Genomic DNA, 15,361 nt, shown 5'->3' with positions numbered 1-15,361 from the left:
AACAGTAGACAAGCATGGTTCTGACTCCAGACAATCAGCTGTTCACCGGCCATATGTGCTCATGCCCTGAGCTGATTTCTGCATGAAGCAGGCAGCTCCATTCACACTGCAGTGGCCAGATTGGGTATTGCAGGCTTGAAATGCGTGATACGCCCGTCTTCCGCCTGCTCCTTCCTCATGTTATTTGATGCAGTGTTGTGGTTTACTGTTTTTATTATTAAGAGTCTTGGATAAAGTTGTCCACAATTTGAATGGCCTTCTCTGTCGGATGGAGCCGCTGGAGTCTGAGCTGAATTCTGGACTTGGTTTTAATACGCTAAAATATTTATTTGAATTGAAGTTGTAATAAAGAAGGCGGTGAGCAGCTTATTATCGGCTGCTCCCGGGTTGTGTCGATTTATTTATTTATTTTAGGTAGCCAATTGGTGAAGTATTCCGTATGTACCATACCCCCACGCTGTACCGTATGTACTACACCCCCACGCTATTCCGTATGTACTACACCCCCACGCTGTACCGTATGTACTGTACCCCCGCGCTGTACCGTATGTACTACACCCCCACGATGTACCGTATGTACTACACCCCCACGCTGTACCGTATGTACTATACCCCCACGATGTACCGTATGTACTATACCCCCACGATGTACCGTATGTACTACACCCCCACGCTGTACCGTATGTACTATACCCCCACGTGGTACCGTATGTACTATACCCCCACGCTGTACCGTATGTACTGTACCCCCGCGCTGTACCGTATGTACTGTACCCCCGCGCTGTACCGTATGTACTGTACCCCCACGCTGTACCGTATGTACTGTACCCCCACGCTGTACCGTATGTACTACACCCCAACGATGTACCGTATGTACTATACCCCCACGCTGTACCGTATGTACTATACCCCCACACTGTACCGTATGTACTGTACCCCCACGCTGTACCGTATGTACTGTACCCCCACGCTGTACCGTATGTACTGTACCCCCACGCTGTACCGTATGTACTACACCCCCACGCTGTACCGTATGTACTGTACCCCCACGATGTACCGTATGTACTACACCCCCACGCTGTACCGTATGTACTACACCCCCACGCTGTACCGTATGTACTACACCCCCACGCTGTACCGTATGTACTATACCCTCACGCTGTACCGTATGTACTGTACCCCCACGCTGTACCGTATGTACTGTACCCCCACGCTGTACCGTATGTACTGTACCCCCACGCTGTACCGTATGTACTGTACCCCCACGCTGTACCGTATGTACTATGCCCCCACACTGCCCAAACACCTTCAACAACAGTCATCCATCCGACGACTGTTTCCTCTAGCCCCCCCTGCACACATGGCGGCTCAGCTCAGCTGAGCATTTGTGTATTCAGGGAGGTAAGCCGCAGACAGAAAGCCCTGATGCCGGCTTATCTCCCAGAAAACAGAAGGTTAGGCACTGAGAATTCAGCCCACGATCCTTCTTTCCTGAAGATCATCGAGAAGGTGGTCCGCTCCCATACACACTAGATATACTAATATATTACACAGACGACCTCCTCCTCATATACCAACATATTAAAATAGTACACACGCATATATTTTTGCGTCCAAACAAAAAAATACACGTCCAACGCCGGCTAATCAGCTACTAAAATATAAAACCTCAGCGGCCATATTTACCTGTATACTACTACAATGATACATGCGGGCAGCGGGTACAGACAGCACCTCCCAGCAGGACACAGGCGGGCACAGGTGCAGCATACTGGTGAACAGCCACGTATAAGGGTAGTATTATACCTGCACATGGATATGGCATACACAGGGTGGGGTGCGCCACATGCTGCCATTGCTGATTGCCGATGAAGCCATGCCTGTGGTCGATCCAACTATCGCAAGTTCAAGTCCTCTATGAAGGCTGCAAAAAGGAGCAAAAAAAGTTTCGAAAATTATAAAAAAAAAATAAAAGTAAAAAAACAAACCTTTTCTATATCTATAATAAAAAATCTAAGTAAAAAAACAAAAACATATTGGGTTTCGCTGCATCTGTAAAAGTCTGATCCATCAAAGTAACACATTATTTATTCCACACGCTGAACGGCAGAAATACAAAAAGACAGAATTTACTTTTTTTTGGTCACCAAGAAAAAATGTGATGAAAGCGATCACTAAGTCAAACGTACTCCAAGATGGTGCCAAGAAGCTGCAGGACGTCCCGCCAAAAACACACCTCCACACAACTGCATCCACGGAGAAACGAAAAAGTAATGGCGGCCAGAAGATGGCGGCAGAAAACACTCCGCTATTCTTCCCAAGATAATTAACTTTTTTTTAAAGTAGCGCAGAAAAAACCTCTCTGAATTTGGATCGCAGTGATCGGACGACCCGAGAATAAAGTCACCAGGCCATACCTGCTGCAGTGTGCGCACCGCAGAAACAAGCCCTCCCAAAGATGGCGGAAGGTTTTTAATGATATCAGTACATTATGCGCCACATTAAATGGCAGCATAAGAAATACAACCCGTCCTGCAAACAACGAGTCCTCAGACGGCAGCGCTGATGAAGACAGAAGAGGTTGGAGTGTTTGAAAGTGGGAGGAGAAAATGAAAATGAAACAAACGGCCGCATCCTTTAAGGGGTTAACATCTTGGCCAAAATACGTAAGCGTCTGATGGAAGGTGTAAGAAAACTGAGCGACCAACGTTTGGAGACCCAAATCGGCTGCCATATGGGTCGCCACCCACTAAGAAAAAAACTAAGAAACCATTAAATAGAATTACTTAAAGGGGTTGTCCCGCGCCGAAACGGTTTTTGTTTTTTTTCAATAGCCCCCCGTTCGGCGCGAGACAAACCCGATGCAGGTGTTTAAAAAAAAAAAACGGATAGTACTTACCCGAATCCCCGCGCTCCGGTGACTTCTTACTTACCTTGCGAAGATGGCCGCCGGGATCTTCACCCTCGGTGGACCGCAGGTCTTCTGTGCGGTCCATTGCCGATTCCAGCCTCCTGATTGGCTGGAATCGGCACACGTGACGGGGCGGAGCTACGAGGAGCCACTCTCCGGCACGAGCGGCCCCATTCAGAAGAAAGAAGACCGGACTGCGCAAGCGCGTCTAATCGGGCGATTAGACTCTGAAAATTAGACGGCACCATGGAGACGGGGACGCTAGCAACGGAACAGGTAAGTGAATAACTTCTGTATGGCTCATAATTAATGCACAATGTATATTACAAAGTGCATTAATATGGCCATACAGAAGTGTATACCCCCACTTGCTTTCGCGGGACAACCCCTTTAATGAAGGATCTTCAGTGACGGGTGATTTGGGGGATCTTCTTGAGATCATGTGACTACCCCCGTCTGATTGGATGACCCGCAGGCTCGGCTGCTCTCCTCGCTTTTGACCAGACTTTGTAAGACAAAGTTTTAGCAGGCAGAGCGATTCCTCAGCGCGGCCCGATGATAGATGTGCGGCTCCTATCATCCCTCATATCTCCCATGTCATTGTAAAATTGTATTGATTTGAGTTTCTTTGCAGGGTCAGGAAAGCGATGGCTCCTGGGTAGACGGAATCACTAATCATTAGCGGCAATCTATTCTACCGTCAGCAGATACTGTGATTCACTTCTGTCAGCAAGACAAGTAATACTATTAAATAAGTCCAGAGATGGAAGGTTCATTGCAGATTAATTTACAAGCACTCAATGTAACGGCTCGCCGGCCGCTGCACGCCGAGACTTATGGGGGAAGCAAGGCGTCATCTCCGATACAGAGACTGCCAATGACGGAACTGGTGATGAATGCGATCAGGCAGTCGGAAAGGTAAATAGTTTTAGTGCCGGTGATCTCAACGGTTAATCTGCGTTTCGTAGGGCCGCCTTTGGGGTATCACATTGCACTGTGCAGAATATCGATTATCTTGAAGGGTAAGTACTAATGTTTAGCTAAAGCTACATAGACCCCGCCCCCAACTGTGACCATAACCGTTTTTTGTAACACCCATTCATTTGGTTGGGTAATAAAAAACATAACCAGTCACCTCTCTATTGGTGGAAGCTCCTGGCACCTCTCTGCTCTTGGGGTCCGACAGTAAACCCTCTAACAGACCCCACGTCATAATAAGACAATTGGGACAATGCTTAGAAGCATCTTCTTATACATGGTGGTATAACCCAGGCTAGATTGACCCAGGTACCTTTTGTTCAAGGGATTGTGCCAAGATGGTATCTCCTGTTCATATGACCCATTAGGTCATATGAATGTTATAGAGTTTGACCCCTGTCTGTGTCCCGGAGGGGCTCCTGAGCTGTTTGACCTTCTGCCATCCGGTTATTATCGATCATAGTTTGCACTGATTACAGTGTCGCTGGATCGGGACTACAGGTGGGTTAAATGCTTGACGCGTACCTGGGAGGGCATAAAAGGGGTGTAGACTGTCATACAAATCTGCTGAGTTCCAAGTGAAGAAAGTGGCAGCATTCAATGAGGGTTTTGAAGTAAAAGGATCCAGATTTTATTGCTCCATATTAAAAGACAAGTACAGGCAACGTTTCGACTAGGATATAGGCTTCATCAGGCTTGATGTCAGTTTCTTCACTTGGAACACGACACCGGGACTGCAGGTTCATGGTCCCACTGGTGGCTTGGCATACTCTTTAAAAGACCTCTGCGCTATTGGGCGTTGTGGTGTGCTGCGGACTTCTATTCGAATGCTATACAGACCTGCTGAGGCGGCTGCGCATGCTGCTACGGCTGTGGCTCTTTTTGTTCTAAAGTTGGAAAGTATGACAGAAGCTAATGGGGAACACGGGCCATGGAATCGTCCATCGTCATACAGTCTGTCCATGCGAACCGCAGCGTCCAATAAAGGGCCGTTGGCTCCGGTGTGCGGGACTAACTTCACTGTACATCTTCTCCAACAGTTCAGCTTCATACATGAAGCAACGGGTCCTCCTGGATCCGGCAGATCATTTTTAGGAGACGAAATCCCCTAAAACCAACTGTTTATAACGGCGAGACTTGCTGATTGCTTCCATTCCTGGCAGAAAAACCGCTCATTAAGAATCACATTTAGAGAATTACGACTGCTCTGCCTTCCATATCGCTGCGATGGACCGCGGGAAGCCTGCAGTCGTTTAACTTCCTGAATATCAAGTATTCCCTGAGCTTTCCACACTCTGCCGCCAGGAATGAGGCTGATCCCAGCGTGGGGGGGGCGGGAAACCATTGTTTTATGTAGTTTGTAAGCAGTTTGTGCTTTCTCTGTACATCTGGCTTGTAGCAGCAGATAATCCAGCGTTACATTGTACGCCTCAGATATAAGGATATTGGCCAATCACAGAAGGGACGGCACAGGAAGTTACGTGTCAGTGGCTACTGATTGGCTGCTACTATGTAACTTCCTGTCAGTGGAGTAGAGCGTACGGAAATAGGACATGCTGCGTTTTTTTTTCACGCAAACAATGCACATTTCTGAATGACCAAGTTATCAATAAATTGGCTTTTTAGCCTGCTATTACATAATACGCCCCTGCGAGGGCGCCCTATAGAAAGTATAATGAGGTGGATTCACTCATGTGATTACGCTTCATATTGCATCAAGATTTAGATCTATTTATGAAGCAAATATACCAAAATGAAGAATCCCCCACGTCTTGGTTAGCGGGAGAGGGCGGGACTTAGCTGAAAGGGGGCTTGGCTAGACTGTAGCTAATCGTGGCTAATCTGCCCCACGGTGTCTGCATTCCATTGGTGTGATTGACGATTTTTGTAACTCCCTTGCCGCTAAGCATCCTTGATGGGGGGGGGGGGTGGAGTTCTTCGAACTAATGTTCTCATTGTGCCTTTAAAGATATTGACAAGTAACATCCCCTTTAAGGCCGGCCTCAGCTTTTAGTACATAAGGACTATGGCTTGTTTATTATTTTGATGGGGAAATGTATCCGCTTTTCCAACCTTGCCAAATGCATAAAGGATGATGCTGAACTCAGCGGCGACGGGTTTGCCGTGTGACACAATACATCACATAATAATCTTTTTTCTCCCCGTCCAGAAAATTAAAAATCAATATAGATACAAGTAGAGAAAAAAACTGAAAAGCTCCATTTTTGTGGCGCTCATCAGCCGGCCGGCCCTGATGGGTATTGTTGGACCTGTCGCCTCCTCCAACAAAGGACGTCAGCGCCTCCTCTAATTGATGTAAAACAAATTCATGTTATTAATCTTTCCGGCGGCACACTGAAGCGACAATAATATCGGGGAATCTCGCCGCTGCAGATGCTTTGTGAAATTCATGAGCTGAGCCAAGACACAAATTACTCAAGTTTTGATAAATGCCTTTAGATCCGCGTGCTCGGACAGATTAAGTGCGGTGATTTTTCTTTTGAAAGTGCATTTTTTTTCTTAATTCTCTGATTCTCTGGAGTTTGGCATTAAAAGTGCCGGAATAACTTACTAAACTATAACAGGTTGGAGGAGGACACTTCACCTGAAGAAGAGGTCCCTGAGAGGCCTTAGGCAATGAATGTGAGCCCCTGAAATGCGTTGTAGTATGAGGAGATGGACCTAAAACAGTTGCACTTGAGGAGGGGCGCATAGAATGTGATGCATCCTGGTATAACCTGGGTATCTCCTATGTGTTATTACATATGTACAGCTCATATAATCAATACATATAGTCATATGCCGCATACCGGTACAACCTGGGTGTTACGTCCGCTGGGCGCACTAAAGCGCCACTCCACAAACACACACATATAGTACTTGAATGGACCAAGTGCACCAGTCCAGGAAACTGAATGGACAACTGTCCCTACCTGATCAGGGAAAGAGGGACACGCCTGCCTAAAAGCGGAGTCATCGCCTCGATAAAGCAGCCCCACTGTCTTCTTCTAGTGACCTGGCTATCCCTGATCAGGGAGCTGGAGAGAAGCACTGAACTGACACACCGGACACGACAATGTACTGACACACCAAACACTGAACAGGACTGGACATACGGAACATGTCTGGAACCCTGCACAGACCTAACATGTGTCGCTGTTCACACCAAATGTACAACAGGTAATGCACCCCACGTAGAACACGACTGTTCACACCTCATGTCTGGCCACTTGCATAGACATACAACACAAGTCACTGTTCACACCAACATACCAGGTTGTGCATACGACATACAACAGGAACCCCACCGTGCTGACATAGGGATCAGTGTCAGGCATCACCCATCTGACACAGAAACGAGACATCAGACATCTGGAGGCCGCACCTGTCAGGGGAAGGGAAGAGGGGGTCTGCATATGATGCAGTCAGGGGCTGCAGGTGTCCAGACCGTCTTCAGGGGAGGAGAGAGGGATACACCAGCTCTGAGTGGGCACAAGACAGTAATATCCAAGCAGTAAAATGACCAGCATCAACTACTGAGAGATGCTGTTTTTTATATGCTGCAGACTAAAGGGGATTGGCTATTGGAGAATACCACACCCAGCCAGCTCAATTAACCCCTACCTGTGAAGGTGTGCACCAGGAAGCCTGTACAACAACAGGTCCCAAATGCACACTCTAACATTGGGTATCTCCTGAACATAATTATATATGTACAGCTGGTATAAATTATACATCTCCTATATATATATTGAGCATGCTGGTATAACCTGGGCAACATGACCAGACTCAGACTCACGGATTGTGGCCATGTAATGTGATCAGTCGCTAGAAAAATCTATACTACTTGGACAGATCAATGGCAAAAGAAGACCGGGCCACCAAAGAATATGATGGCTGATACTGTCAGAGCTGATACTGGCATGGATACAACACAAGAAGCAAAACCGAAAAACATAGATGGAGGGAGCCTTTAGGGTCATGAATGACTAAACGGCTAACAATAACAAAAGCTGGTATAAGTTATATATCCTGCATATAGTGATATGGAACATGCTGGTATAACCTGGGTATCTTCTCTATATAACTATATCTGTACAAGCAGTATAATTTATACATCTCCTGTGTATAGTGATATGGAGCATGCTGGTATAACCTGGGGATCTCTTGTGTATAATTATATATGTACTAATGGTATAAGTTATACGTCTCCTGGTATATAATGCTATGGACCAAGCTAGTCTAACCTGGGTATCTTGTGAATATAATTATTTATGTATAGCTAGTTTAAAGGCCAATTAAGACACAACGATTATCACTCAAAATTCTCTCAAAAGCCGTCTTTTGAGCAATAATCGTTTGGTGTAAATGTGCCCATCTTTCACCTTTCTGCCGAACAATGGATTACAGTTCGGCATGAAATCCATCATTCAGCAGGACAGCTGATATAAAGGACCGCATGCTGTGTTCTGCCTGGGGAGCACTGATAATTGCTCATTACAGCTAATAACATTGTCTCAGCTGTCAGCCCCGTGGCAGAACACAAGGAATGTATTCAGAGAACAGCAGGTGGCCTGTTCCCTGAATACAGCTCCTGGTGCATCACTCCCTGCTACTTGGTTCTAATAGGCATTAGTACCAAGTAGTAGTTTATGCAAAAATGATCACTCAAAAGCCATCTTTGGAGTGATCATCTTTGTGTCTAAATGCACCTTGAGTTATATATCTCCTGTATATAGTGATGTGGAGCATGCTGGTATAACCTGGGTATCTCCTGTATATAATTATATATGTACAGCCGGTATAAGTTATACATCTCCTGTATATAGTGATATGGAGCATGCTGTTATAAACTGGGTATCTCCAGTATATAATTATATATGTAGAGCTGGTATAAGTTATACATCTCCTGTATATAGTGATATGGAGCATGCTGGTATAACCTGGGTATCTCCTGTATATAATTATATATGTACAGCTGGTATAAGTTATACATCTCCTGTATATAGTGATATGGAGCATGCTGGTATAACCTGGGTATCTCCTGTATATAATTATATATGTACAGCTGGTATAAGGTATACATCTCCTGTATATAGTGATATGGAGCATGCTGGTATAACCCGGGTATCTCCTGTATATAATTATATATGTACAGCTGGTATAGGTTATACATCTCCTGTATATAGTGTTATGGAGCATGCTGGTATAACCTGGGTATCTCCTGTATATAATTATATATGTACAGCTGGTATAAGGTATACATCTCCTGTATATAGTGATATGGAGCATGCTGGTATAACCTGGGGATCTCCTGTATATAATTATATATGTACAGCTGGTATAATTTATACATCTCCTGTATATAGTGATATGGAGCATGCTGGTATAACCTGGGTATCTCCAGTATATAATTATATATGTACAGCTGGTATAAGTTATACATCTCCTGTATATAGTGATATGGAGCGTGCTGGTATAACCTGGGTATCTCCAGTATATAATTATATATGTGCAGCTGGTAAAGGTTATACATCTCCTGTATATAGTGATATGGAGCGTGCTGGTATAACCTGGGTATCTCCTGTATATAATTATATATGTGCAGCTGGTAAATGTTATACTTCTCCTGTATATAGTAATATGGAGCATGCTGGTATAACCTGGGTATCCCCTGTATATAATTATATATGTGCAGCTGGTAAAGGTTATACATCTCCTGTATATAGTAATATGGAGCATGCTGGTATAACCTGGGTATCCCCTGTATATAATTATATATGTACAGCTGATATACGTTATACATCCTGTATATAGTGATATGGAGCATGCTGGTATAACCTGGGTATCTCCTGTATATAATTATATATGTGCAGCTGGTATAAGTTATACATCTCCTGTATATAGTGATATGGAGCATGCTGGTATGACCTGGGTGTCTCCTGTATATAATTATATATGCACAGCTGGTATAAGTTATACATCACCTGTATATAGTAATATGGAACATGCTGGTATAACCTGGGTATCTCCTGTATATAATTACTAGCTTGCCCGTCGCGCGTTGCTGCGAAGACAGACAGACATACATTCATTCGTTTTTATATATCTAGATAACAACCAATCACAGCGCAGCTTTCATGTTACCTCAGCAGTAAGAGAAATAACAACCAATCACAGCGCAACTTTTATTCTGCCTCAGCCATAGAGAATTAGATTCCGTACGTAAAATTTGGACGCTAATTGTTTTGCGCTTAGAATTGAATAACGGAGTTGGGACCCATTAGCTTTTCCTATTTATGGCATAATCAATGCCCGTGCCAAATTTCAAGTTTCTATGTGAGAAAATTAGATTCCGTACGTAAAATTTGGACGCTAATTCTTTTGCGCATAGAATTGAATAATCGACTTGGGACCCATTAGCTTTTCCTATTTATAACATAATGAATGCCCGTGCCAAATTTCAAGTTTCTATGTGAGAAAATTACATTCCGTACGTAAAATTTGGACGCTAATTCTTTGGCGCATAGAATTGAATAATGGAGTTGGGACCCATTAGCGTTTTCTATTTATGACATATTCAGTGCCCGTGCCAAATTTAAAGGTTTCTATGTGAGAAAATTAGATTCCGTAAGTAACATTTGGACGCTAATTCTTTGGCGCATAGAATTGAATAATGGAGTTGGGACCCATTAGCTTTTCCTATTTATGACATAATCAATGCTCCTGCCGAATTTCACGTTTCTATTACATTGGGAAGCGAGAAAATTAGATTCCGTACGTAAAATTTGGATGCTAATTCTTTGGCGCTTAGAATTGAATAATCGAGTTGGGACCCATTAGCTTTTCGTATTTATGACATAATCAATACTCGTGCCAAATTTCATGTTTCTACGACATTGGGAAGTGAGAGAATTAGTGGCAGTGATGGAAATCGAACGATCTATGTGGGGGGGGGGCGTAACTTTCGACGACGCTCGCACGCGCGCCATTTATCGTAGGATATTTGTACTATGCCTATAATCTTCCCAGGAGTGTACTTAACAACTTCCCAAAGTTTCATGGCGATCGGATGAATGGTGTAGTAGCGCATAAAGGACAAACAGACAGGCACGCACGCACGCACGCACACAGACATACATTCAATTTTATATATATAGATCAATGCTCGTGCCAAATTTAAAGTTTCTATGACATTGGGAAGCGAGAAAATTAGATTCCGTACGTAAAATTTGGACGCTAATTCTTTGGCGCATAGAATTGAATAATGGAGTTGGGACCCATTAGCTTTTCCTATTTACGACATAATCAATGCTCCTGCCAAATTTCACGTTTCTATTACATTGGGAAGCGAGAGAATTCGATTCCGTACGTAAAATTTGGACGCTAATTCTTTGGCGCATAGAATTGAATAATCGAGTTGGGACCGATTAGCGTTTCCTATTTATGACATATTCAATGCCCGTGCCAAATTTCACGTTTCTATGACATTGGGAAGCGAGAAAATTAGATTCCGTACGTAAAATTTGGACGCTAATTCTTTGGCGCTTAGAATTGAATAATCGAGTTGGGACCCATTAGCTTTTCGTATTTATGACATAATCAATACTCGTGCCAAATTTCATGTTTCTACGACATTGGGAAGTAAGAGAATTAGTGGCAGTGATGGAAATCGAACAATCTACGTGGGGGGGGCGTAACTTTCGACGACGCTCGCACGCGCGCCATTTATCGTAGGATATTTGTACTATGCCTATAATCTTCCCAGGAGTGTACTTAACAACTTCCCAAAGTTTCATGGCGATCGGATGAATGGTGTAGTAGCGCATAAAGGACAAACAGACACGCACGCAGACACGCACGCAGACAGACATACATTCAATTTTATATATATAGATATATGTACAGCTGGTATAAGTTATACATCTGCTGTATATGGAGCATGCTGGTATAACCTGGGTATCCCCTGTATATAATTATATATGTACAGTTGGTATAAGTTATACATCTCCTGTATATAGTGATATTGCCCATGCTGGTATAACCTGGGTATCTGCTGTATATAATTATATATGTACAGCTGGTATATGTTAAACATCTCCTCTATATAGTGATATGGAGCATGCTGGTATAACCTGGGAATCTTCTGTATATAATTATATATGTACAGCTGGTGTAACTTATACATCTCCCTGTATACAGTGTTATGGAGCATGCTGGTATAACCTGGGGATCTCCTGTATACAGTGTTATGGAGCATGCTGGTATAACCTGGGTATCTCCTGTATACAGTGTTATGGAGCATGCTGGTATAACCTGGGTATCTCCTGTATATAATTATATATGTACAGCTGGTATAACTTATACATCTCCTGTATATAGTGATGAGGAGTAGGGATGAGCGAACGTGTCCGTTACGGACACATCCGCACCCGGACACCGGCTTTGCCGAACACTGCAGTGTTCGCGCGTAAGTGTCCGGGTGCCGCCGGGGGGCGGGGAGATGCGCGGCGGCGCGGGCGGCAGTAGCGGGGAACAGGGGGGAGCCCTCTCTCTCTCCCTCTCCCCCCCACTCCCCGCCGCACCCCCCCGCGCTGCCACGGCGGCCCCCGAACTTTTTCGCCCGAACACTGAAGTGTTCGCAAAGTTCGGTGTTCGGGCGAAAAAGGGGCGGAGCCGAACGTGTTCGCTCATCTCTAATGAGGAGCATTCTGGTATAACCTGGGGATCTTCTGTATCTGTCTATATATACAGTATATATCTCTAGCTGGTATAGCATAAAGCCACAACTACTTAAAATGCTTGAATAAAAGAAAGCATCCGCAGGGGATAATGTTACTAATTTTGTATTTTTTTGTATTCCAACAGATTTTGTGTGATAAAGAAATACCCCGAACCACAAACAGCATAAAGTGGGAACACAAGAACACCCCTGATAACTTGGTGAGCAACGCTGCCCACTCCCGTCTACACAGCCCTCTCCGTCTCTTCGTCAAACAGTCGGCTCTTCAGAGACAAGCCCAGCTCTCCTATTTTGACACCACAGAGCACTTCTGGAACTGGCTGGCCAATGTTACCCACACTCAAGAGTCCTTGGTACGAACTAAGCGTCGGCCCATAGTAAAAACAGGGAAATTCAAAAAGATGTTCGGCTGGGGGGATTTTCATTCCAATATTAAAACCGTCAAGCTGAATCTTCTCATCACGGGGAAAATCGTGGATCATGGCAATGGGACCTTCAGTGTTTATTTTCGCCATAACTCTACGGGCCTCGGGAATGTTTCGGTGAGTCTTGTTCCTCCTTCCAAGGTGGTGGAATTTGAAACTTCTGCTCAGTCAACTCTGGAGAACAAAGATTCCAAGTCCTTTAACTGTAGGATTGAGTACGAGAAAACGGACCGGGCAAAGAAAACTGCTTTGTGCAACTTTGACCCTTCTAAGATCTGTTACCAAGAACAAACCCAGAGCCACGTCTCCTGGTTGTGCTCAAAGCCCTTCAAGGTCATTTGTATTTATATTGCATTTTTCAGCATAGACTATAAACTGGTGCAGAAGGTTTGCCCTGATTACAATTACCACAGTGAGACGCCATATTTGTCCTCCGGATGAGTTGTGACTCCAGTGCCCTATCAGAGACGGTCAGGGAAGCTCTTATAATGAGGATACTTTGGGCAATGTTTCTTTATCAGGTGGACAAAAAAAAAAGTTGTAACAGTGTTTAGACTTGCGTCATATATTTCGGTTGACTAATGTCAAATTGTTTCTGTAATTTTTAAATATCCTACAAAAGGAAAAAAAATCCTACAAAGGGAGCAATTAACTCCATTATCAGTATTCTGTATGCTATACATGTGACTAGGGATATGTTGTGTAGCGGCATCCTTTAAGGGACACTCAACTTAAAGTGGTGGTCTAGTTGTAAACTACTAATAATGGCCTATCCTTAGCACAGATCATCAATAGTAGATTGACAGGCGTTTGCTGGTCTGGTGCATTCATGCACTGAGACGATTCCTGCAGGAAGCAAACTGCAGTGGCCAGGCTTGGCATTACAGGCAAAGTTCCCATTTGCTTCAATAGAACATTGGCCTGTAATACCATATCTGGCCGTGTAGTGGGAAGGGAACTATCTGCAGAAAACGGCCCAGTGCATGAGTACACCAGCCCAGCAAATAGCTGATTGGTGGGGGTTGTGGATAGAAGACCACCACTGATCTATTGATGGCCTTTCTGCAGACAGGCCATCAATAGTTTACAATCGGACAACCCCCTTTAAAGTTCACAGGCAGAAGTGTTGCAAAAAAAGTTTTGTGTTTTACTCACTTAGGGTATGCAGGTATATCTGCAGGTTCTCAATGTGAAGATAAAGTAGTGTTTATGGGGTGTAGGGATCTCTCTGGACTCCCGGCGAGTGATCCCATTGAAGAACATGACAGTCGGCTCCTCCCCAGCCAGAGATGGCTTCTTACATGGAATCATAGATTGCATGCAATTGTGCAGCAAATGGAGATGAAGTAGATTTTAAGTTTAGTGTGCCTTTAGGGCAGCAGATTGACACTGTTGGTAACTCAATGAACCTTTAATGCCCTGCAACATTCCCAGTGTGCAATATAAATAACAGCTCATGTTTGAAATGCGTTTTTATGTTTTTTTCTTCCTTTTTATATCTTTCCTTTTGTGTTTCTGGGGTAGAATTAGAGCGGATTTCCTAACAGAGTATCATTATGCATGGATCCATAGCAGCCAATCAATAATTAACTCTGATCAAGTCCAGTATTGAATTCTACAGTGCACCCGGGGAGCGTCAGACCTGCAAACCTTCTTTGATTCTATTCATTGAGTCTGAGCCCAGCGCAGCCCACTTACCGAGTCATGGATTTACTTTCTTTCTGGAAATCTCTTGTCTCCACAGAACTAACAGGATTTGTCTCCATGAAGGGGACGGTGTGACTTCTGTATGAGTTACAGATGCTGCGTCATTTGTATCATTTATTGCTATTCTCACCTTGCTAAATGTTACTAACAATCCCATCTCCAGCCACCGGGTGTGCTGTTATAGGACCCCATGAGGGTCATCAGCCAAATCCCTGAGGGGTTGCCCGAGCTCTTGGTAAAACGGCTTCCCCACGCAGGGAATCTACTCTCCCCTCCCGCTGCCCCGGGCATCCCCTCCGATGTCGCCTTCACAGGCTGCCCCCGCCTGGTTATTATTTTAACTCCTTTTTATTGAAGAATAATAACAAATCTATTCAAACAATTGCGCTATAATATTTTGCTTCATACATTAAATAAAATAAATATTTATAGAACAATGAAAATTTGTTTTGTGATTAATTACTGTTTACAATTAAAGAGTTTCCACCAAAGCTGAAAACTCATAACAACACGGGGGGTGAGAGAGAACATCGAGAGCCGCATCCGCCGGACCGCACGGCATTCTGCAGGACACTGTCTAGTTATAAAGGAAATGTA

At 44.2% G+C, this 15,361-nt stretch overlaps 1 protein-coding gene across 1 annotated transcript in view; it reads left to right on the top strand.

The window, feature by feature from the left end:
- The window catches only part of NXPH2 (neurexophilin 2), a 156,603-nt gene extending 141,519 nt beyond the window's left edge, over positions 1-15,084 (top strand). Inside the window, exon 3 of the mRNA XM_066577331.1 lies at positions 12,758-15,084. Coding sequence (XP_066433428.1) covers positions 12,758-13,498 — 741 coding nt within the window. The 3' untranslated portion in view covers positions 13,499-15,084. The remainder of the gene's footprint in view (positions 1-12,757) is intronic.
- Positions 15,085-15,361: the final 277 nt, after the last annotated feature.

Source organism: Eleutherodactylus coqui, chromosome 8 (assembly GCF_035609145.1).
Source record: "Eleutherodactylus coqui strain aEleCoq1 chromosome 8, aEleCoq1.hap1, whole genome shotgun sequence".
In the NCBI taxonomy this organism is placed as follows: Eukaryota; Metazoa; Chordata; class Amphibia; order Anura; family Eleutherodactylidae; genus Eleutherodactylus; species Eleutherodactylus coqui.
Note: the sequence above shows the minus strand (reverse complement) of the source record. Positions and strands in the feature narration are given on the sequence as shown.